The sequence below is a fragment of the Ascidiella aspersa genome, chromosome 3, assembly GCF_963924565.1.
Source record: "Ascidiella aspersa chromosome 3, kaAscAspe10.2, whole genome shotgun sequence".
NCBI classification, from domain to species: domain Eukaryota; kingdom Metazoa; phylum Chordata; class Ascidiacea; order Phlebobranchia; family Ascidiidae; genus Ascidiella; species Ascidiella aspersa.
Window position 1 is genome coordinate 24185119 of NC_139449.1, and position 23350 is coordinate 24208468.

At 38.4% G+C, this 23350-nt stretch overlaps 4 protein-coding genes across 7 annotated transcripts in view; 3 read left to right on the forward strand and 1 right to left on the reverse strand.

Moving 5' to 3' along the window:
* LOC146161034 (hepatocyte nuclear factor 4-gamma-like) overlaps window positions 1-9743 on the forward strand; it is a 29091-nt gene extending 19348 nt beyond the window's left edge. For all 4 annotated transcript variants that reach the window (XM_083385910.1, XM_083385907.1, XM_083385908.1 and 1 more), the window contains exons 6-11: window positions 1043-1204; window positions 1803-1912; window positions 2506-2636; window positions 5089-5194; window positions 5636-5766; window positions 6603-9743. In XM_083385910.1, coding sequence (XP_083242036.1) covers window positions 1043-1204; window positions 1803-1912; window positions 2506-2636; window positions 5089-5194; window positions 5636-5766; window positions 6603-6919 — 957 coding nt within the window. In that variant the 3' untranslated portion in view covers window positions 6920-9743. The remainder of the gene's footprint in view (window positions 1-1042; window positions 1205-1802; window positions 1913-2505; window positions 2637-5088; window positions 5195-5635; window positions 5767-6602) is intronic.
* A 375-nt stretch (window positions 9744-10118) lies between these two features.
* Window positions 10119-13420, forward strand: LOC146161035 (uncharacterized). The gene is made up of 3 exons (XM_083384266.1): window positions 10119-10233; window positions 10521-11067; window positions 11567-13420. The coding sequence occupies exons 1-3, from the start codon at window positions 10146-10148 to the stop codon at window positions 12642-12644; spliced, it is 1713 nt and encodes a 570-aa protein (XP_083240392.1). The 5' UTR covers window positions 10119-10145; the 3' UTR covers window positions 12645-13420.
* Window positions 13421-13704: 284 nt separating this feature from the next.
* Window positions 13705-15562, reverse strand: LOC146161036 (uncharacterized). Its single transcript, XM_083384267.1, has 2 exons — window positions 14957-15562; window positions 13705-14232 (listed from the first exon to the last, which is right to left on the reverse strand). The coding sequence occupies exons 1-2, from the start codon at window positions 15032-15034 to the stop codon at window positions 14017-14019; spliced, it is 294 nt and encodes a 97-aa protein (XP_083240393.1). The 5' UTR covers window positions 15035-15562; the 3' UTR covers window positions 13705-14016.
* Window positions 15563-19179: 3617 nt separating this feature from the next.
* On the forward strand, window positions 19180-23200 carry LOC146161037 (uncharacterized). The gene is made up of 7 exons (XM_083385761.1): window positions 19180-19292; window positions 19819-19976; window positions 20212-20430; window positions 20729-20855; window positions 21298-21488; window positions 21763-21909; window positions 22813-23200. The coding sequence occupies exons 1-7, from the start codon at window positions 19194-19196 to the stop codon at window positions 23063-23065; spliced, it is 1194 nt and encodes a 397-aa protein (XP_083241887.1). The 5' UTR covers window positions 19180-19193; the 3' UTR covers window positions 23066-23200.
* The last annotated feature ends 150 nt before the right edge of the window (window positions 23201-23350 follow it).

The window sequence follows — 23350 nt, forward strand, 5'->3', positions numbered from 1 at the left end:
TTTCTGCTGATCTGATACACCCGCAATATCCCACTCTGCCATTTTGTAGCAGACAAAAGTGGCGTCGGCAGCCACCCAGCTTGTCTGTTTGCTTGTCAGGCCCTTGTTTTATCTTGCTTACACAGCCTGTTTGTTCTGTGTCGTAATAATTTAATGGCCTGACGAAATCCGGACGCCAATCAAGACCTTGTTTGTTCTCTGGTTTCGGCACACCTGGAAGCCAAAAAGTTTTCCTAAACATCGTTTACCGATCGAGCGCTGTTGTCCTTGTGCTCAGTTTGTTGTATAATTTCTTGTCTCCTTGTCGATTAGCGCTTGTTTGTATTAATAAGTACCAGGGTCCTCAAATTTTTCAAGAGTCGAGTAACACGGGTAATTGGTACAGCACCTGTCCATTACTCGAGGATTATACAAATACTTGTGACTCGCCTGTAACCTTCTTGACCCAATCCATAGAGCAAATCATGATCTTAAGATTGTTGCGAAGTCCCAAATATTTGTGTTGTCATTGAAGGGTTGGCTTGTTTGACGAACTGAACTGCTTGATTATTGTAGTAGCTCTGCAACAAAAATTAACCGACAATTCAAACAGAAAAAAACCTAAAGACCAAATATATTATCAGAAAAAAGTCTATTATAAGAATTTAAATTTTACTGCAACTGAAATCCTTTTCAAGCGTGGTTGTAACGAGTTAAAATTGCGAATTTCGGTGATTTATGAGATTGTTTTGGGGTTATATTCGATTACCCTTGCATTTTAGAAGTGCTTCTTAAACTTTTGGTTTTAAAACCTAATTATCTAGATACAAAATACGTAAACCTGCAATTTCCATACATAATGAAAAATCGCGATAATGGCGTAAAATTCCATTAAAATAATAAAAGATAGTTTCACGGCAATTATTACTTCTTAGCGCCCAAAAATAGCACTTCATATTGTTGTTAAAATGCCCTCCCACTGGAAAAAAATATCAAAAAACCTACAGCTTAGGCCACTTTAAGGAAACAGTAAAAACAAACTAAAAGGATCGAAATGTTTTAGCCGCTCGGAAGTTCTTCAAACGAGCCGGAAGAGATCACGGTTGACAACAAGAAGATCGCCTCGGTGAACGACGTGTGTGACTCGATGCGCCAACAACTGCTGGTGCTGGTGGAGTGGGCCAAGTACATTCCCGCCTTCTCCGAACTGCTTCTCGACGACCAGGTAAATTACCGGACTGTTGCCACGTTTTCACTTCAGGTACTAGACTAGCGTTTCTGACGTCGTTAAGGTATTTTCTGACGTCCCAATAGTATTTAGAAGTTGTTGTTTATTCAAGTTCCATTTTTTACTGATTTGTTTTATTTGACAAAATTCGATGTATTTAAAATTTTCAATGAAAACACAATCCATGTTAAAGTATATACAATTTGCACGTATAGCTTAATTAAAAATATTTCTGCGGTCGGACTTTTGGTGATCCCATAGAAATATTTTTCTTTTTTTGTAAACAAAAGTAACTATGAAAAAGGTTAAACTTTTGGGTGGATTTGTTTGTTTATAAGGATTGGCCTTTTGGGCGTTTTAGTGTTCGATGAATGTAAAAATATTACTCAGTATAAACAAATACTGTTCAACTGTCTAAATAAAACCAACAACCAACCTTACTACAGTACTACACACCTATTCGTAGTCGTGCATTATATTTAAATACGCACTTTATTTGATTGCGTCCAACAACGTTCAAATATACTGGACTATTTTTCACAAAGCCCACATTTATTTGTCATTTAAACCGTAATTTAAAGCTATTTTTGAACAGGTGGCTTTACTGCGAGCCCACGCTGGCGAGAACTTGCTGATGGGCGTCGCCAAAAGATCCCTTCCCTACCAAGATATCCTTCTCCTTGGCAACGACTTCATTATTCCAAGGTAAGTCCCATCGATAACGATTCAAACGTCATTGCAATATTATGGAGAATTTTGAATAATTAAATTAAAAGATTCATTCGAATTAGGATACTGAAGATGCTTTTATAGCGAAATATATTTATCTTTTTATAACATCCAAACAAACTGATTTTCCGTTTACTAAGTTCTGTACTTAGTTTAATCTTTATCATTGATGTGCAACCAGAATCGTTTGTTTTCACCATTCGGATTCAGGCCGATTTTGTTTTTCGAAAGAAAACCTTGATTAAATTAAAACATATATTTTTTTAACATTGTTTTTGGTATAAGGTTACTATTTTTAACCTCAAATATAAAATATACCATGTGTAAATGTGTAATATGTTACTTTTGTTAGACAGATTGCTACGTTTTACCCCCATTTTCACACTTCAGTATTTCCTCTTCATAACCGCATCAAAAATGTGTAATAATTTTAAATGTATAATATTATTTGATTGTTTTAATTTTATTGGGGTTTTAAATCTTGAAACCATCAGGCCGTGCTTTTATGTAAGGTATACGGTGTACCGATATTAAACTATTTTCAAAAGATCGTTTATCTTTACCTCCAGGCACTGTCCCGAAGTTGAAATAAACCGCGTTGCAGTTCGCGTGCTGGACGAACTCGTGCGACCTTTAATTGACCTCTCATTGGATGACACCGAGTTCGCCTGTCTGAAAGCAATCGTGTTCTTTGATCCCGGTAAGTTTCAAATTGACTGTCACATTTTTCATATAGTTTATTAAGGAAGTCGCATATGGACTTTTCTTAAGTAACCCATATTCCAGAACCGACAACTAAGTTGCAGGCATCCGAAATTGAGTGTTTTCTGCTAGATTTCTCTTATTTTATTTCTATGTATTTAAATCATTTTTTAACAGTTATTCAGCAATAGTATTGGTATGGTAAAAACGTTTAGACCAGGTATTCCCAACCGGGGGTACTCTTACCCCTTGGGGGTACGAGATTGAACATCAAGGGGTACAAAGATCCTTGGGCCACAGAGCAGCTTTTCGAGCAGATTTGACAATACAGTTTTATTTTGTAACTGTAAGTGATATTATGCCATTACGGCCTTAGCTTTAAAAAAAGAAAAACAATTATCTACAAATAAGAAACCTCATTGCTTGTACAATGCTTTTTTTTTACCTGCAGATGATTTACGTGTTGCCTTATATAATCTAACCATCGCTTGAGCGCATTTTATCAATGAAGCAACAACAAATATTTCACGGAGGAGTGACAAACAAAATAAATGACATTTAATTTATTTCCGATTTTTGCATTTTTTAGTGAAATGCTGGTTTAATCTTTAATTATAAGCTATAAAAGCAATGTAATGTGGCAATATATATCTCAAAAATTTCATCAGAATTTTTTTGGGGGTACGAAGAATGCTCTGACCTGACAAAGGGGTACGAGCAGCAAAATAGGTTGGGAACCCCTGGTTTAGACTCTTATGCAAGAGAGAAAACAAACATCAAAAACATTATCTCGGATGACATCGACCTAACTGTTTTAATGACATTTTAATGGCGGTATTTCGACTTAACGTAATGTTGTTTCCACCTAATCTCGTCAATGTCCTTTACGAAACTATAGTTGTCGGCTATAGTTATTGTCGGCAAGAACTACAGAAGTGGCTACGATTGCCAAAGATGTGCCAATGAAAGCGCTTTTCTATCGTTGGCTTACAACAAACTCTGCTAATGGCACCCTAGTGTTGTATGTTCGCTAATCTTGATAAAATTCAAACCTTTAGGCGAGTTTATTTCGTTCAAAAGTCACGCCGGTTCCAGATTTTTGCAGTGTTCACATTTTAGCACATAAATAATACAAATTTCGCTTTTCTACGTCCTCGCATTGTTTAACTGAATTGCAAAAAAAGTCCTTGGCCGTACGCATAAACCGGCTAAGTCAACTCGAGAGATCTACCAATATCAACTTTTTCAAACGATACCGATAGCCGTTTTTTTGCATTTTTATGTCACAAATTTCTAATCAAGTAAAACTTCTTACATTACATTGTTAACCCTGATACTAAACACAACCAGGCTCTTTATAACAATGTAAACCAAACTCAGGTTAATAAGCGAGGGTTTGATCATTTTTTATTCAACAATTGAAGTCAATTAAAGGCAACTCGTTATACAGAAAGCTAAACTTTTCTGCATATTATGAAACGCTGGTCTTGAAATGAATGGAAATGTTGGCAAAATCGGAGTTTGAAATTTATAATTCTTTGGCTAATGCTGGGTTGGAAGTTATTAAGGGTTTAAAATGTACATCGCTTGCAAATTAAATAATTGGATGTCAGTTATAATCCTCTCGAATAAAAATCATAAATTCGGCAATATTTGAAAAACAATTTAAATATGACGTATTAAGAATATTGAATCCCATACAGAAGTATAGGTATCATTTTGTACGTTTTGAATAACTCTTTATTCTTTTTCAACATCACGAACTCGTGCGATTGTAAATATTTTTTTAAGAACACTATGTTAAAAGTTTACAATAAAATATCGGATGAAAATTACCGATATCGATATATCGGTAGGAGCGAAACATAAACCGATATTTCGTTCAACTCTAAGGTGCACTGTAGGCAAGCAATAGGCGTGGATTTGTGTTACCGGTTGAATTCATTGTTAATTTTCTGTCTTGGCTCTAAAACTAAGCAAAACACGAGCTAGACTGATATATTACTTCGGGGCAAATTAATGATCTAATCTTTTCATGATCCTGATTGGCACCCGCCTTGATTGCCGTTGTGTACCGTCTTTATAATCCTATTACGGGGATTAACTGCTCTACTTCCTCTTTTGCTTTCTGCGCTTTTCTCGCGTCTTTCGTAAATTGAAATTTGGCGATTAGACGAAAATTTTTTTTTCGGTTTAAAGTATAAGCTCAGCCATCTTTACGTTAACCCCGAGGAAATTGTATTATAAGCTTTTCAATAACTTTGCATGCATGTTTCATTGACTAACTTAAAATCAGTAGTCTATCCTCTTTTAGTGCCATTGTTTTACCACAACTCTTGTTGCGAAAGTAGAGTGCACCAGGCGTTGTGCTGTTGAAGTTTTGCCGCTCGAACCTGAAAAAACTTTGAATGCTTATAGACAGTGCAGTACATTCGCTTGTTGTTGTTTAGACGCGAGGGGCTTGAGCAGTTCGCCGAAGATCAAGGCCATGCGCTCGCAAGTGATGTGCAATTTGGAAGATTACATCAACGACCGCCAGTACGACTCGCGGGGCAGGTAAGCGCATCACCTCATACGTCAGAGCTGTCACCACTTTCGCTGGCGTTGTTGGAGATTTAGCAGTTTTAATAGTATTGAGGTTGCTATATTGTGGGTAAACAATTGTTTCTGAAAGTCTTCGGCCGGACTTGCCACAAATCTAAAATCTCGAGTAATTTATACTTAAGTTTACTGTTTCTCAAAGTTGCTAAAGGTTATTGACAGAATCAGTAACTCGTGACGAAATGAATAAAATTATTTAAAAAAGGAAATAAAAACATTAAGACAGAATCATTTTCCCTTGTATGCCATCACTATTCCGCCATACTGTTCAAAAGTCCGGTTAAGAAACCGCTGTCCTTTTTTCTACGGTCCAAGTCCAGCCTTCCGCTGCTTACGTTGCAGTGCCGTTATTTGCGTCACGAAGTCGACCTTTCCAACCCTATATTTTCGCTCCAGGTTCGGCGAGATCCTTCTTCTGCTGCCCACTCTGCAAAGCATCACCTGGCAAATGATCGAGCAGATTCAGTTTGTGCGCTTGTTTGGCGTTGCCCACGTCGACAACCTGCTGCAGGAGATGCTGTTAGGAAGTAAGTCGCCAGCCCCCGCCACTTTTCCCTGTTATCCCAAGTGATTTTATATGACCATTTTGGCTGTCTAAGTTTAAAACTGAAATCTGTTCGCGTGCGTAAAATGGAAAAATAATAAACAACTACCTTGTCCACTGGACATTTGTTTGATTGAACCTGGCGGGTTGACTAAGAAAGCATTAACAGTAAACACGCATTTGGGTTCGTCTCGTGAAAGCCCCAGCTTTGAAACACTGTTAACATATCGGTTCTGTTTTTGACATGCTATTGTGTGAATATGCTGTTGCTGCCAGGAATTGTTTCAATTGTACATTTGTTCTTCCGGCAGAAAATTATTAAAGTACCAACGTTTTGACCACCTTTTCAGGCAATCTTCTTGCAGTATAACTGCAACTAACGGCGAAAACTGTTTGTTTTTTCTTTTATTATTTGCCTGGTATATATAATATATATATATATGTTTTCAGTTGCAATTATATCGCCCTGAAGAACATTGCCCGAATAGGTGGTCGAAACGTGGGCACTTTAATGATTTTTGCCGGAAGAACAATTGTACAATTGATGCTATTGTGTGTTGTAAAAATAATTTTATCTGTTTAAAAGTTGGTGTAAAACTTGTATTTCATTAGCGCAGTGGACAAGGCACATAATTTTTTATTTTTTCCGCAATTGAAGCTTGAATTGTGACTAAGAATTTTAACCTATTTGCTTTCCTAAAATCGTCTCAGAAAAAAAAACAATGTCTATTTTAGCTTTCGTACAACGCAGTTCTGTAGCGCCTTCTAGCGGAAACTTACCCTGTCGCGTCTAACGAAATCCGTTTCTCGCAACTACAGGCGACAACCAGGCCAACATGATTTCGACCACGGTGCCAATCGGCACGCAAGCGATGCCTACCAGTCCAATCCACGTGCACGCGCCAATCGGCATCAACGGCATCATCGGTGGGGTCGCCAGCACCGCCGCCGGCCAAAACGGTCTGGTCGGAATCAACGGCCAGCCGCTGGACATCAAGCCCTGCCTCCTGAGCCCAGCCTCGTCCCCTTCCTCCCCTCCTATCCTTCAGAGCACAATGATCCTCCAGGATTCGCCGATGGGAATGGACGTGGACAGCTCAATGGTGGCGACCCACACCAAGTCCGAGATTGTGTGAAAAGTGCACTCTTCGCACGTTCGCTTTCTAACGATTTTGAGATTGAGGCGTTTTACAGGTATAAAATAACGGTCGTCGAAAACTGGCCGCTTTTCAGTGATAAAAGCGATGTCGAGTGGTCGCCCGTTTTGTTCTCTGGAACGCCCGTTTTGTAAGCTGGAAACTAAAATCGGCGCTTTGCAGAACCAACACGACGTTTACAATGTTGCCTGCAGGACTTTCGACGACATTTGGATCATGTGTTAGTGTTACATCCTAAACTCACATTAACAGACGAAGCTCTTATACTTCAGATTGTTATGACGACTGCGGCTACCTCCACCCAATGAACCTTAGGAGGTTTACATTTTCAGTTGCGTTCACGTAATGGCATCCCGCTAGCCTCCAAAACATTCAAAGATGGATTTATTCTTCTAAACTAGAAGCACTTTACACAGGGGGTTCAAAAATTTAACGTTTCTCGTTGGTAGGCCGTGCTGTATAACGAGGTCCGTGTGCCAAGTATGGTTTACAAGACGCCGCAGTTACGTAGGCTCACCTGGTCGTTGTTGTAACTGTTTAACAGCGGCCATGATTTATCTCAACAAAATGTATATCTTTGGGGTCCAACATAGAATATCGGGTAGGACCGCCTTAAGAAATTATAAATTTAATGGCCACAAAACGGCATACTGTGGTTCCCAAATGTAAAGTGTTTACAGTTTTGTGTAAAATGGGTCCAGTGGTCTTATTTTTGGTTTGTTTTAATCAACGATAACGTTTTTTTTTAAGATCGTGGTCGTAGCTTCAGGAACAGAGATTATAATGTTTGCCTTATAACCGATTCGTGGTTCATGTTGGAATTGCAATCACCTTTGTTTTGACCTTAAAAAACGTACAGTTTCTATAATATATTGCAAACTGTATGTTAAGTGCGCTAAACTGGGGAAAATATGACCACACCTTACATCAAGTATCCTTCACCAAAAAAATATAAACCCAACAGAATCACAATAACTTCCAAAATATAACTCTGACATTTGGCCTCGATGATACCATTTTGTAAAGCGAATGAGTTTAACAATATAACTCCTTATATAGAAAGCTAAATACTACGTTGCGGATATTGCATTACTATAAATTGTTACACTTGTAAATCTTTATAATTAATTTCTAAGTGGTTCGTCCAGATTTAATGTTTAGAAAAACAAATGAACTATAAAAATAAATTACGAACATCACACTTGCCCAAGCTGTTTTGCTGGGATAAAACAACAAGCAAGCAGATATGTGTTGCCAAAGTTCGTATCATTTTTACTTTTTTCTCTCTTTTTCACGTTTAGCTTTTACACGTACCCTTTCGCTCGATTATGCGACTTGATTAGTGCCTTACTGCTATTATATAGTACAAACTGAACTTGTACATAGCGTTGTTTTTATTGGCTAGCAGCGGTTGATATGTTTTGGCAAAGACTTCTCTTCTTTTGCTTGAAATCGCATTATTACTCCCTTGCCAATAGAGAAGATTCCACCGAAAGTTTTCTTATTCCGTTTTTTTCTCTCTTTTTATCGATAATTTTTACCGTAATTTCGTTTTTGTATGCGTTTCTATTGTCCATTAATTCTTTTACGATTTCGCAGTTTTTCTCATTTTTCTTATTTTAATTCCTTATTAACTTCAGTATGAGTCTGCGGTTGTCCCCTCCGACCGGTCTCTAAGTTTAGAAAGCTAATTTTCAAGGCCTCGTGTCGCTCTCCTAATAGTTTCATGTTGATTCGCGGCCGCTAGACAAACGACTATATGTGGCACTGCAAATTTGCAATTATCTGCTTTTGTCTGTACTTCAAATCTGCAGGATAAAACCGTATTCCAAGTAAGTTTCGAACGATGATGGTACTAAACTGTCCGTATCATTTGATGTAAAATAAAAATACCTTGCAAAATCTTTAGCAGTACCACGGTTCGTTGTTTGTGTTTTTGCCTTTCGTATATCAGTGTTTCGCTTATTTACCACGGCGACGTTTCTAAAGATAAAAACACTCTACTTCAGCCAAGTTTCACACGATGACCTAGATTTTGTCTTTGTTGGTGCTATATTCAACGTTTTTCTTTGTCATTGAAATATTATGATTCAGTCTTTGTAAAATATCGCGCATTGCGTAACCTGTTTTTCATTTGCTAATCTTGTGTTGTTTCCTTGGCTATGTGTAACTTGATTAATGGCATTTCTCTGACGACTGGAACTTAAAAAAGAACTCGCAAAGTTGATTTGTTGCAGCGCCGTTTCGTTGTACAAAAACACCCATTTACTCCCGTTTGTGCCATTTCTTCTGTTGTTCGTTGCACTTCTACAAGGCATGTGTGGTAACCTTGACTTCGTGCAGAGCGCATTTGTGCATCCATTCGCGACGAATGTCAATGTTGCAATTTCTCGCCAGCTAAAATAGCCGTCGGCAGCCGTACAGCGTATGCATCAAAAAAAAAATAATAATGTGGCCATGTAGCATTTTAACACTGAAAAAATCGCCACTAGTGTTGATCGTTGCTATGCAACTAAAACGTTTCCTTCCTGAATGTAGAGATATAAAAACGGCAGTCATTCTTAATTTGGTTACGCCGCAGGCTTTGGAAGTTTCCTCTCTTTGTGCTGGCACCGCGACAGCTTGCTTAATAGTGATACCAGCACAAACTGTCGCTAGTTTTAACGGCGCCGGTCGCTTGTACATTTCGCGCTTTTGCGACGCAGATTTTCCCGCCTCGCGGAAAATCCCGCTCGCGTCAGTCCCACGTCCCCTGTTTCCGTCGTTTCCCAAGTGTGGATTCGCTCCCAATTAAATTCTTAAACAGAAAAAATCGAAGTGTTTGAATGCATGCAACAGGGCAGCGAAGCGTGAGAACAGTCACCAGTCGTTGCTGTAAATAGCGGTTTAAAGCAGCGTTTTTCCATTCAGCCACTTGTACGAAAAGCGTTACTGCTAAATTGGTTCTTGCGCTTAGCCGCCGGCAGTCTAGCGAACGCGGTTGTATTTCAGACGAGCTGTAGCCGCAGTCACAGCCTTGTAAGCCGAATTGACTTTTTCAACGACTGAAAACTATTAACTTTACAATAGATGACAAGACGATACCTCAAGTCAGACTCTAAAATCGCCCCATATAACTGAAAGCACGGAATAGTGACTTGGCTAGTAATCGTGTTTTTTCTGCATTTTATAACAGAATTTTGTTTTTTTAAGCATTTAACTGGAAATGGAAAGTTTAAATTTAGTTCGCTTCTGGCTTATATTACTTTTGGTAAAATCTTGCTACACGAATTCAACTATAGCTGATTATACAGGTATGTAGTCTTATCGTTTTAGTAGGATTATTTTCTTGCAATTTATTTTAGTTCTTTCGGTATACCGATAGAATAAGTCTAAGAATACGACATAGACTACTCTAGTGTATACATTTTTGTTATCATGGTCTTTTTCTTATATAACTTTTATATTACTAGTTTATTCTACAGACTTTACCCTAGCGAGTTTGCGTGGCATTTTAAAGAAGTCGCCTCCTTTTTTTTACCACAAAAAACATTAAACCTTGTCAACATTAAGTGATGTAACGTTGGGTTTTCCCTTTTAGATAAAGATCTTGACTTCTGCAAACTTAATCGTGACGTCGGTTTCAAAGTTGGCACAAGATGTTGCAAAATCTATGCAGAAAACTTTTCTCAGAATTGGGCCAAGGAAGGTCATTATTTGACGGAATACTTGGCGACAATCAAAGCGTGGGGCTGTCCTCAATACAAAAGCGAATGTCAAAGACCTTCGTTTAATTTTACAAAGTTTACAAGGCTGGTTTACAAGCAGTCCTGCAATCAAAGTCAATTTGTCTCGACTTGCAAATCTAGCGTCCTCCGTGTAACGAATCAACCAGACACGAAAAAATCCAGTTGGGGCGATACTTTGTCCGACTTACGTAAAATGTCGCTGACAGTCGGTCAGTTACGCGACCCGTGCGTTGAAGTTGCTCTCTATTCGGCTGTCAGTGAGGCTCGAAACAGCAGCTACGGATATTACCACGAAATAAAGCGGGACTTTCTTCCGTTTTGTGGCGTGTCCTGGTGTGGCGTCGACTCCCAGCATATGCACGATCGCTGGATTACTGCTTGGCTGTGCATGTCACCCGAGTAAGTTCTTGTTATTTTTATAGCTTCTATTGACAGAAAAACTTAGTGTTACAAATCGCAACTCTTTGCACAACGTCGCTTTGTTCCTTTTTTACAGACTGTGCTTTTTTCGCATAAACAAATTATTTTTAACATCATCATCAACTACCATTTTACAAAAGCGGCTAATTGAACCATAGCTGTACAAAAGACATGTCGGAAAAAATATCAGTTGCCGTAGTTCTTGATGGTATATACGTAAATAGACTAATAACATGTTCTCCTATACGCCAAATTATCATATAGTCCCATAGGTTCTAAATTTGTCTACCGAAGTAATGTGTTTTAACATATTTTATGGCACAAGTTTGTATAACTTTAAAGACCAAAATTAGTTTTCCAGCATTCATTTTTATCAGGAAATTTCAGTAGCCTACCTATTTTTTCAAGTGATTTTAAGGAATTTATTATATGTGCTGACAAGTGATCATTCTTCGTTTTTTTCACAAATATTTTCCAGATGCCAGAACAATGTTATTGCAATCGTGGTCGTATGTTCGCTGCTGGCGCTGGTCGGTTTTATAGAAAACGCCATCTCTATCGCCGTGTTTGTCAGAAACGCAAAGCTGCGAGATAGCCAGGGCGTCTTTCGACTGTCCCTGGCCGTTTCCGATTTCCTGTGCGCCGCCATCGTATTTCCCACTTTTGCCAACAGTCTGTACCGCGTGTCAACCAGCAGAGAGGAGATGGGTCCGCCGATTGGAGGCAGCAGCTTGTTGCCACCTAACGGTAGGTACGATTCGATCGCTCGTCGGCCAGGTGGCGATGCGTGGGCTCACCTTGATCAACCCTACCTTTACTTCGTCGGATTTTTCACTTCCATCTACATCACAATCACAATTTATACCCTTTTGGTAGCCAGTCTCGAGAGGATTCGCTTCTCGAGGCAGTACCTGGCCTATTCAAAGGGAGACGCTAAAGCGTTTGCCGTTAAGTCAGTGGCAGCGGTTTGGCTTGCCTCTATCGTGGTTGCGTTGCCGTCGCTGTTTGTGAACCGTTACTCGCTGATTGCCTCCGTCATGGTGCTTTCGTCGGGCGAGACCGCGCTTTACCTTTACGTGATCGCGTACCTGATCCCTCTGATCTTGATGTGGGCGCTTTCCTTGACTTCGCTCTGCCTCAGCGCGAAGATTGATCGTCGGCCGCACAACAACGCCTGTGTACGGATCAGCAACGAGCTGCAGAATGACATCTCGCAGGAGGTTTATGCGTCCAGGACCCTCAACATTGTCGTCGCCACCTTTTCAGCAACCGTTATACTCGGCAGCATCTCCGCCATTGCTTCTTTCGTCGAAGGCGAGGGGACGGGGCTGGCGTCTATGGAGCTCGTGGCCATCATGTTCCTGGTGAGCAACTGCCTGTGGAATTTTCTGACCTACCTAGGAAGGGACGTTGCGTTTAGATCTGCCATCTTCTGTCGTCGCCACGCCGACCAGTCGCAACCGAACGCACGTCGCCGAACTTACGCGCAAATGGACAAGCTCGATGGGTCGCAGCGAACCACTAGCCAGGAAAGTTGCTCAACGTCGCCTATTTGAAGTTGTAACTTCTATTTCTAGTGCAAAATACACCATTCAAACAAAATGGCCTGTGCGTTTCCTTCATAAAAAAGATGCACTTATAAAATTTGTAAATATTTGACAACATTTTGGTGCCATTGGAATTAGGCGAAAAAATTTCTGTTTATACTTGTATATATCATTGTGAGGTCATAATACCTATTGTAAGGTCGTAAGTGCTATGCGGCTAGGAACATATTTTTTAACTTTGGTGTTAGGAATGCAAACAATTTTGTTAATTTGTGTGAATATTCGTTGACTTTTCCTATATGTTTTATTCTGCTTGGAGCCACATTTCTTCTACATCTTAACTCTTTAAAATACATAGGGTTCTGACGATACATTATCACACTTCGACTACACATTGGCAAAATTCTTATACGTGCTTTATTTGTAGCCGTAGCGCTGTATGGAACAATATAAAATCTTCGACAACGTAAACTGGATAATTTTTTTTATTTGTTTGTCACAAAGTTTGGCCAACAAGAACTGGATAAAAGGCTGTTTTGCGCTTAAAGCATAATATTTTGGAGCGGTCTGCAATAACATTATTGATTTACACTCCAACTGAGACATTTTTATTTGCATACATGTCATGCAGTTTAAAGTACGAATTCATTTCGATATGATGGTCTGACCATTTTTTATCGTTTTACCTACTTTAATTAAAAATATTCTGCAATGTTATCAGTGAGCAAAAGCAGGTTCTTTTGCGATAGCCCACAACTGTAGTTTACGAAATATCACAATCGAAAAATCGTGAGCAATTTGTGTTTTTTGTAATAGAAAACAGTTTAAACAACAACTCATGCGCGTAAAATATTTGTCTTAGCGTAAAAATGTTCAAAGTAGGCAAAAATGTCGTAAAAAACAACGTAACAGTAAAGCAAAAGCATGTACCAAACTTGTGTACGGCCGACTTATATTTTTTAAACTGCTCATGGGTATTACCGCTGCTAATTGGCCGTAATTTAATTGATCGACAGCGCACCTACTTTCAACAAATAACAAACGTCCCTTTTAAAAAAAAAAAAGTCCCAAAGGGTAACATATTTACACTTAATCTCTCCAGTCAACGCTTATTGACTTATAGGATACGCTACGTTTACGCAGAGCTTCGTAAAAAAATAGTTGAAAAATGTCACTGGTTAGAACAAGTGGAATGCTGTTTCGCGTTGTAAGAAAAACAAAACAAAAAAGACGAAAGCAGAACGATTGTGTTTCCACAACAAACACAATACAAAAAAAGTATTCAGCGAAAACGTTTTCTATCTATATCGTCCGATAACGTGCGAATTGACAACGAATATTCGCCTCAACTTGCATTGCGTTCGCAGCACAGCATACATAGCTACACGATTGTGCTGTTGTTCTCGGAGTGTGTTTCAAGATACTTGGTCCAAGTTCCCTTGGTCCAGAAAGACTTCAGCGCTTCAAGTTGACCGAAGAGCCGGAACATGACGAAAGAAAATGTGGCGAATACGCAAAGGGAAAATGTCGCCACCAGGATCGCGTTGAATGACGTATTTCGCGCCAAGTAGGTCTCGTGACCGGTGGTGTCCCAGGACTGAGAAAGCACGAAAACGTTTGAGTTGATTTACCAAACCATATTCAAATTAAATCCTTGCGAACTCCTGTGATCTGTCTTGTTCTACATAATTGAACAGTTGCGCAGCATCGCGCGTCCATAGTTACAATTTCCAAAGTCGTTCCTCAACAAAGTTTAGCATAAAAAATTTATGCTATGCTCTGTTGGTATTAAATATTAATGAGGAAATGTTTTTGTCTCTTTAGCGCAGGAATTAAGTTTAATCATGCCTAAATTGCCTATTTAACTATTTAATTCTCGTCAACTCATATGCAACTAACCGCACGCGTTGGTGTAAATTTATGAGATTTAATTGGATTTAAAATTCACTTTAATACCATCCATATGATTTCAAAATATAAATATAAACCATGAAACACGATGTATGACAGATAACAGACACGTTTATGCTAAGACCAAAATACACACAATCAGAATAGTAAACAAACGTGGCACCATGGTTACATTGGTGTTTAGGATCGCACCGATATAAATGCTGTAGGCCAAGGCAGCGATACATAAACATTTTAATACTTCACTTTTGGCCTTATTCTCCTTTGTTTTGTTTTGGTAATTAAAATTTAGCAGAACTTGTATCACGCAGATATCTGGGCGTAGTTTGTGCAGTTATTTTACTCTGCTGACGACACGTTATTATTACCTTATTAAAAACGTTGTTGTTTAAATGTACAGAAATACTTACCGAATTGTCGAACATGATCTCTTGCACATATTCTTCTTTGCTTTCTTTTAGGTCGTTAAAAAAGGAATGGTTTCGCATAATAACGGTGAAATAATAAAAATTGCATAAAACGTATTTAATGTTATCAAAAACTAGATACAAAAAGCACCAATATAACAAAACAAAAAAACATCTAAGGTTTTTAATCTTTTTAAATACAATGAAAATGAGTGTTGTTTTTATACAAATTTATACAAAATCCTTATTTTTATAGGCAAATTCAGAAGCAAATTCGTATTCAAAAATACAAATCCATAAGAATAGTACTTCTACCGCCTTTATATCACTGACATTCATTAGATTAGAATGTTTTACTGTTGTCTCTGTCAGCTATCCCCTGTCACTAGCAGATTTTTTGTGACCAATTAAAACCGTTCTCACTTGCAATGAAAAGCTTTCTTGCCTTGACCTAAACTTGGGTTACATAACAAAACACTGTATATTAACATAGTATATATTATACATTGTTTACCAATCTTCGGTAGGTTTAGGTATATTAATGTAGCCGAAACTCGTCATTTTAAGCTTAGCTTCCTTCCTTCTTAACAGTTTTGGCTTTAACTCTGTTTTGGTTTCAGCTTATGGAACCTTGTTATTCTCTGGAGCTGAGTCACGCCGGTGCAGGATGAGAATGGAAAGATACTAAGCAGCAACCAACTGATTCCCGATGACGTCAATTTAGACGTTGTGCAGTTTCGGAACTTAACGAACGAAAACCGCGCTGGATATTGGCCAGTCCGTCTCGTGCTTACAACGACAAGTAGAACAAGTACGGAATACGAAAGTAACAAGCTGTCAACATTCACCACACAATGCTAAAACACAGTATGGAAAATTATTCTTGACGCCCTGGCCCATCCCTAGTGCTGTGGCCACGTAACAGTTTACGGACCAACTAAATTTGCTTGTAAAACCTATTTTTAAGAACCTAAATTTTAATAAGACGTTCAAATTATTTCAAAATGATGAACCATTTCGAATTTAGCACAGGCATAAAAGCATACGACTTTCTCGCTGCATTTACAAAAGTAAACGTTTGCGCCTTGTTAGTCCTGTCGGGAATTATCAATTAGGTCGTGTTGACTAAACGGTGAATTGATTATTCCGAAATTCGTCACTGCGACTGTCGCCCAACAGATGTGGCGTGTTTGATATCACCAACAGTCGATCGTTGCTGCGATTCCTTTAAGCAAAGCCAGACTTCTGTGTTACGTTTGTGCCACTTTTACACTAGAAGCAGCGTTCTGTCCCCCTTGTTAAATGGGCTGGCAGCGGCGTACTTCTTTGCGCTTGAAAACAACTAATAGAAGATGTACACTGCTTCTTTGTTAGTTTTGTTTTCCATACAAGCGGCCAATATGAGATTCCAATATTTTCATGTTAAGATCAGGGGTAAAATAAAGTAATTGCATTTCTTATCTCAATGCATGAAAAATTTTAGAGATGACGTGACAAAGTTACTTCATGTAATGGAACGTATTAAACAAGTATAACCTTCGGAAATGTGATGTTATCGTTAGATGTAGGGCACAACTGAGCAACGGAAATCTTAATTTAATAGCATTCAAGAAGATCGTGCCTGCTGAAAAGAGAACATTTTTTTTGTCTGTTCGGCGTACATGCAGAAATCATTTAACCGAAACGCCGTTCTGGCAGAAGTTATTTTCCCGACTGACTTTCTGGCCGCAGTTATTTTCTCGACTTTATGGATTTTGACAGTGTGTTTTACAGACCCAATCAGTCACAAACAGTCAAGGACGACCAGCGCCTTTGATGTTTCACAATGTAAGTTACATATTTTTCGATCACCGCTATAGCCAAAATATACATCGCTTAATAAAATAAGTAGACAATGCCATCTTTTGTCATTAGAATTTTTTCGGGTTATTTAAGATAGATTTTGGAAATCTTAGCGCTTGCAGTTGTATTTCATTACATCACCCGTATAACGCCAGTAGTCCTTTACCAGAACTAAACTGGTAAACACTCTATTTAACCTAGGCAACGCCGGGTATATCAGCTGTTTGACTTTATTTAGCATTTGTAACCTGTTTGTGATTATTGTATCATAACTATAAAACATCATTCAGCAAGATCCCAGGCATACGTTGTTGAATGGCGAAACATAATAGCGCAAATATATAAATACTAGATGAAATACCCGGCGTTGCCCAGGTTAAATAGAATATTTACCGGTTATTCGTAAAATCGTCGTAAAAGACATAAATAATGCAAACATATTTTTTTAAATGTCATAACAAATTTGCTCATGCCTAAACGTTTGAACTGAGTCTCACTAAATAGAAATTTCAAATCATGTGATGTGAAGTCGGTTAACTATAGCGCACAACACTTGGCTAAGCATGCAATACATATTTTAAGTAACGAAAACCCGTGACGTTTGTCAATTGAGAATAACTTCCAAACGTAAAACTTTAGGTTGCAGCAGCAATTGCTTAAACTTGCTTGATAGCGTCATGTTTAAGCAAATACGTAATCCCGGTGCTAGACTGCGTCAAACGTGAGAAAAATCCATATTGAAAACACAAATGCTTACCGTTAATTACTGCAATAACCGCAATATTTCGCGAACTCTGCTAAGTATTGCGTGGGTAAACACATTGTAAGAAGTCATTAGGCTTTGGCCTCAATTACTATCGCTAACAAACGGCTTAAAAATAAAAATTCAATTTTTCGTAAATTTGCGAACTCTACCTAAATTTTACGCGTAAACAGGCATCAATAAGTTCCTAAACATAATAGTCTTAGTTGGAAACACTAAAATTTTACTTTATGAAGGAAATGTACTTGGTTTTATTTTTTTATTTCCCGGCAGTTAAATTAAACTTGGACTATAGCAGCTTAAAAGCAAAGAATGGAAACTTAAATTCAATGAGCAATTTGCTGCTGTCTTTTTGCTATCATACGTGTTATACATGGTTCTATTAAAGTTTTTCACATACAACTGGTCCTAAAATTTAAGACTTAACGATCTGTAGCCTGAATACGATCAAGTCCAAAGTAGAACATTAACTCTATGTTACGTCACAATGTTGCAAATTACGAAGCTGGCGAAGTTCAAAATTTGATGGACAAGCCTTCAGCATCTTGCATTTTGTAGTTGAGATTTAAGATTGTAATATATTTGGCGGACCGGCAGGAAAGTTAACGCGGACCGGCGGTTGAGAACCACTGGTGTAGATATATATACATTTACGGTATAGTATGTGAAAATAAAACGCAATATAGATGTAAAAATGCATCTGTTGACGATAAACCTATACGTAAGTCATTAAAGGCAACATTCGGGAGTACGGTGACCTTTATGTGAACCTTTGAACTTCAGTAAAAGGTTTTTTTTTAAAAGGTACGCTCATGTCAAAATAATAAAAACTTTGTAAAAGTGCTAATAAGGGTTAAATATTCGACGGTCCATTACAGCCCACTTTCCGCAAACTGTGTACAAATTATCACAAAAATTATTAACTAAGCTTAAATAGCTTTTCTAAATTATATTTTAAAGCCTCCATCTCCTCCTTGGCAGTTCTTCTTATTCTACCATTTCGGTCACTTTTTATATACGTTTAGCCAGCTTATGTAATTATCACAAAAGTATTAGAATTTATGGCGACTGATGAAAACAAAACTAAAAATGTGATTCATTTCGCTACAGGTCACTAATGTTGTCGGGGCTCTAAACAACTTTTAAGAAACGGTAATTGATAAATTACAACAATAGTGCGTTACAAAAACAAAGACCCAGGGACATTAGAAAGAGTCCAATGCTCAATCGGTAATAGGCTGGTCAACAGTATCCGTAATTGCCGGTGCTATCTCGAAACAATCCCGCGTCACTATCCGGCTAGCACCTGAAAGCCACGTTGCATAGTATTTTAGCCCCCGGCTACATAGCCATTCATTCAGGTCCTTACACATGTACACCGCCACGGTATAAAGTCAACCCTGCATTCCATAGCTGTCAGTAATAAATGCATTCGTAACTGAAGTGTTGAAGGTTTCGTTTCCCAATTTTAGTTTGATTATATCATTTTAACAGGTTGACACTTAGCTACTAACTATAATAAGCAGTTATAAATCAACGAAGGCAGCTTTAGAAAAAAATTCTGGCAAGATAGCAGCTTATTTATAGTTGTTTATCATTTTCCATGTTTCTTTATAGGTACTTATCCAGGACACTATGTATTTAAAATTGTTTACATCACTCTTTGTTTTATTTACTGTGTACCATACCTCAACCGCTACCCCGGATGGATTTGCTCCATCGCCCCTATTATTGGTAAGTTAATTTGTTTAATTCCTACAAAATAGCCTATGTGAATTGTTACAAAAGGTTTTTAGCTTCTCCGCCTTACCTTTGAATGTGCTAATGCTGCATTTGCGTTGCATGTTTGCGCACAAAGCTTGTTTTATGGCGTCACGTTTTACCAAGCCCCCTAAAACCAAACTGCGAGATACATCCTTGCTGAGATCCTATTTGTTTTATGTAAAATCGTAAAAAAGATTTTAGAAACTTTGATAGCGTGATGGCAATGAAGTCCCGCAGTTTGAATGAAAAACCGCTAAATGTATTTACGCAATAGTGTTAATCTGGTGGGTAAAGTATGTGCGCAAGCGAGGAAGAAGCCAGGTAATATTTATTTCCGCCTTTGTGCAAGGTGTGGTTTTTGCAGTTAACCAAGTAAGAAATGGGTTTGGTCTTTGACTGGTTGGTCACCCTTTTTCTAGAAGAAAGGGCGTTGACGTTATAACCGGTGTACAAGGGCTTTGTTGAGCCGATTGTTAAGCGTTGTTTGTTTTTTTAGAACCGCGCCTACTGCGCCTGCAGATGTTGCGACGAGAAACCTGAGTTGTGTCACATGCCCGATGCCATCAAAAACCTGGAGTGCGCCCAAGAACTCTGTACGCCAGCCTTCTGCACTCAGTGGAAAACCGCTCAGTGCCACACCAGTTGTTTCTGCCAGTAAGTCGCTATTATGTGTGTGACAATACAGTTATACGAACGTCGACTTAACAGCTAATGATAAAACGTAAAACCTTAAACGTAAAGAAAGTGCAAAAAGGGTTGTTTTTAAACGATAAGAAAAAATCCCCTATGAGCACACTTTACTGTAACAATGGAAGTGTTCACTTGTCGATTTCATTAAAACAAAAAAAAACTGTTTGATGTGCGACCCTAACTCCAGACTTTTGCGCAGAAAATGCAAAGACGAACTGACCGAGCACAACAAATACAAGTGCGGCACATACAAAGGAGTGCCGAAGCATTGCCAGTGTTCCGAGTCGGAGAGTATAGAGTGCCCAAAACCAGAAGATGAGCAGCAGGAGTTTGAAGACGACGCAGAAATTGCTAAGGCTAGGAAGGCGGTGAATCAGTACAAGGAAAATGCTCACTGCATCGTCCCGTGTTTTTGCAGGTGTGTTTGAATAACCTGGTGATAAGGTAATCCAGCTCTCCAGATCTTCTAGGCTGGTCAATGGAAATATTTAAAACTAAAAGTTTATAATTTACTGTAATTACTTAGATTGTTAACTGTTGGTCGACTTGTGAGTTATTTGAAGCATTTTTATACCAGATAAACAACTTTCGGCCAATGGTGTTCGCATGTCTAATGGTTTAGGTACTAGAGATTTTCGACCTTACATAAGAGCCAGAATTTGTGTCGGTATGAAAATTATTTAAAATATTTTTCTAAAATTAAAATCTTTACTTAGAAAATGCAAGGACAGCATTCCCGCTGACTATGCTGAGGAATGCCAAAAAGCGGGTGAACCCAAGGATGACTGCGGTTGCGAAACCACCACTTGCCCCACTCAACAGGAGCTGAGCAAACTGAAAGAGGTTAGACTCTTGTGGCCATTGAAAATACGACCATGTCTGGATTGTTTTAGGACTATTTAATAAACAGTGACTGGAAAATATGATATAAACACACTGCTACGATAATCACGGTTTTGAGTTTTATATGATGTTCTGTCTACGTTGAGTTTTTAGTTCAATTAATCTACAAAAGACACCAATATATCCATATCGAATTTCAAATAGATATAGTAAATCAGCATTAGGAAATTTGTAAAATCAGCATAATTGTAAATGTGTAAGTCAGCACTAACTTACATGCTTTCCTGAGGGTTAGATACAAACCTATGCATTGTATAAAACATACAAACTTTACATACATGCATATTTAAAAAAAATATTTGTATTTTATATTTAAACGTGTTTATAATATTGATTTTGGCTGTAGTAGCAATCGTAACACCTATGTACTTGCATCTGAAAGATAGTCAAAGAGGCCAACATGATGACCGACGAAGAAAATCGGGAAGCTTACAAAGAATACGCCAAGAGAATCCAGGCGGAAACAAAAGAAATAAACGAGAAGCTCAAACCTGCGATCGACGCCGGAACTGCCAAGCCTGTAAACGCCGCCGATTTCAGGAAAACTAAATGCAGAATCCAGTGTCTTTGCGAGTAAGAGTTAGCGGCCAAGCTTATAGTCATATTATATATTAAGATCTAGATTTAGATGCCCTGGTGACAGCTGCATTATTCTCAAAATAAAGCAATAAAATATTGCTGTGTTTATACTCGATTTTCGCTCAAAGAAGTTATCATTTGCGTGTAATCAAACGCTCTTAAGCTTTTTTGGGATTTTTCCCCTTTCTTTTTTACAAATCAAGCAGACAAATATTAGCAGACCTGTCCTTTCTTTAGCTTATTACTAATTTTAAGTTTGTTACTCTAGCAAGTGCAGCGCTGAATCGCCAATGATGGAGAAGAATTGTAAGAACATCATCAAGGATCCAGAGCAGTTTTGTCCCCCGTGCCCCGATGATCTGACATGTCCCGGAGAAAACGAGGACGCCGCATGCAAGATGTTCTGTTTTTGCAAGTAAGTTTGTTCGTCGATAAAAAACAAAACCCAGAGTAGAACGACGGGCTAGTTGAAAAACTACTTGGCTGGCATCCTTCGTATCGTTTATCCACACTATGTGAAAACCAAAACCCAGGGTTGAAACACCGGCTAACAACCCTAAGTTGCAAAAGCCGATCCCCAGTGCCTACAAACAGTTTTTGTTGTAACGTGTTACCGTGCCCTAACATAGATAATTAATTATTTGTGGTCATAATTGGCCAAAGACCTGTGAAGACAAAACAAAATAATTGTAAATACCTAATCAATGTGTGATAAAAAATTCGAATATAAAATTGCAAAAATATTGTATGTCTAGTACCTATCCTTAATTGCACACAACAAACATGCAAAGTCTGTATATATATATATTACGAGTGATGTCAGTCAAACAAAAATGCATTTTACATGTTATGCAACTGTCAGCTTCGCATTTGGAAGTAATTAATAAACCATTTTATTACAAAGAGCTAAACACACGCTATGACTCACAACCGGGTAGTCGCAATATTGTTATTATGTTGATATAGTTGAGTAGGCCTTTGACGTAACGCGAGGTCAAAATGCCAGTAATCGCGCCAGAAACACCAACATACGATATAACGATTAAATTAACTATTTGTCGAACGTTGTGTGGGTCACAAAATAAGGTTCCTCTGGTCAGACTCTGGCAACTACTGTATGCTACATACCTCGGACCATAACTGATATGTTAACTGGTTTGGGTATATTTTTGCCACAACACGATCAACCTCTGATGTGTCTGTTTTTATTACCTTGAAAAGAAATGAATTCTTTGGTTAACGCCAAGTTGTGAACAAGGGTTTGAAAACAATGCTTAAAAAGTCAGTTTTGTTAGTTAATTTGACATTTTTATTCCAGCGTGTGCAAGTACGACAAGCGCATGCCACAGCTGCTGCTGGACAAGTGCGAAGAAGTAGAGCAGATGGACGTCTCGTCGTGCGACTGCACGGGCGAGGACGTGAACTGCAATGCACTGGATCAGCTAGATGCGGCGCAGAAGGCGGCCATGGATCGAAAGGCCAGACAAGAAAAAAATAAAAAGGCTCAGGAAGAGAAAAATAGCAAAAAAGGCAAGATCAAGAAAAAGAGCAAGATGTGGGACGAGCTTTGAGATGCCCTATATTTATTGCCAATTGGCTCAAATACATGCTGATATGTGACAGAAGTGCTGCTGTCCCTACTTAACAAACTGTTTTATGCCACGCTTTATGAAGCGCAAATCAAATAAAATACTGGTTTATTTATAGTCGACTGCGTGCATGCTATTTTATTTCAGCATTTGTTTTTTGTTTGATAAGATCTAATATTTTTTGGTAAATTTTGTCAAATATAGGCCTATCGACTGCATTTATTTCTCCCACGAATTATTACAGTACTTCCAAACTTGAGTTTAACA

What these genes read in the sequence shown, in the direction of transcription:
- LOC146161037 (XM_083385761.1), top strand. Translation starts at nt 19,194, where the DNA reads ATGTATTTAAAATTGTTTACATCACTCTTTGTTTTATTTACTGTGTAC. An exon ending in AGCTGAGCAAACTGAAAGAG is followed by an intron (nt 20,856 to 21,297) that starts GTTAGACTCTTG and finishes TGCATCTGAAAG; the next exon opens with ATAGTCAAAGAGGCCAACAT. An exon ending in AGAATCCAGTGTCTTTGCGA is followed by an intron (nt 21,489 to 21,762) that starts GTAAGAGTTAGC and finishes TTGTTACTCTAG; the next exon opens with CAAGTGCAGCGCTGAATCGC.
- LOC146161035 (XM_083384266.1), top strand. Translation starts at nt 10,146, where the DNA reads ATGGAAAGTTTAAATTTAGTTCGCTTCTGGCTTATATTACTTTTGGTA. An exon ending in AACTATAGCTGATTATACAG is followed by an intron (nt 10,234 to 10,520) that starts GTATGTAGTCTT and finishes TTTCCCTTTTAG; the next exon opens with ATAAAGATCTTGACTTCTGC. An exon ending in TGGCTGTGCATGTCACCCGA is followed by an intron (nt 11,068 to 11,566) that starts GTAAGTTCTTGT and finishes AATATTTTCCAG; the next exon opens with ATGCCAGAACAATGTTATTG.
- LOC146161036 (XM_083384267.1), bottom strand. Translation starts at nt 15,034, where the DNA reads ATGCGAAACCATTCCTTTTTTAACGACCTAAAAGAAAGCAAAGAAGAA. An exon ending in AGATCATGTTCGACAATTCG is followed by an intron (nt 14,233 to 14,956) that starts GTAAGTATTTCT and finishes GTGCTTTCTCAG; the next exon opens with TCCTGGGACACCACCGGTCA.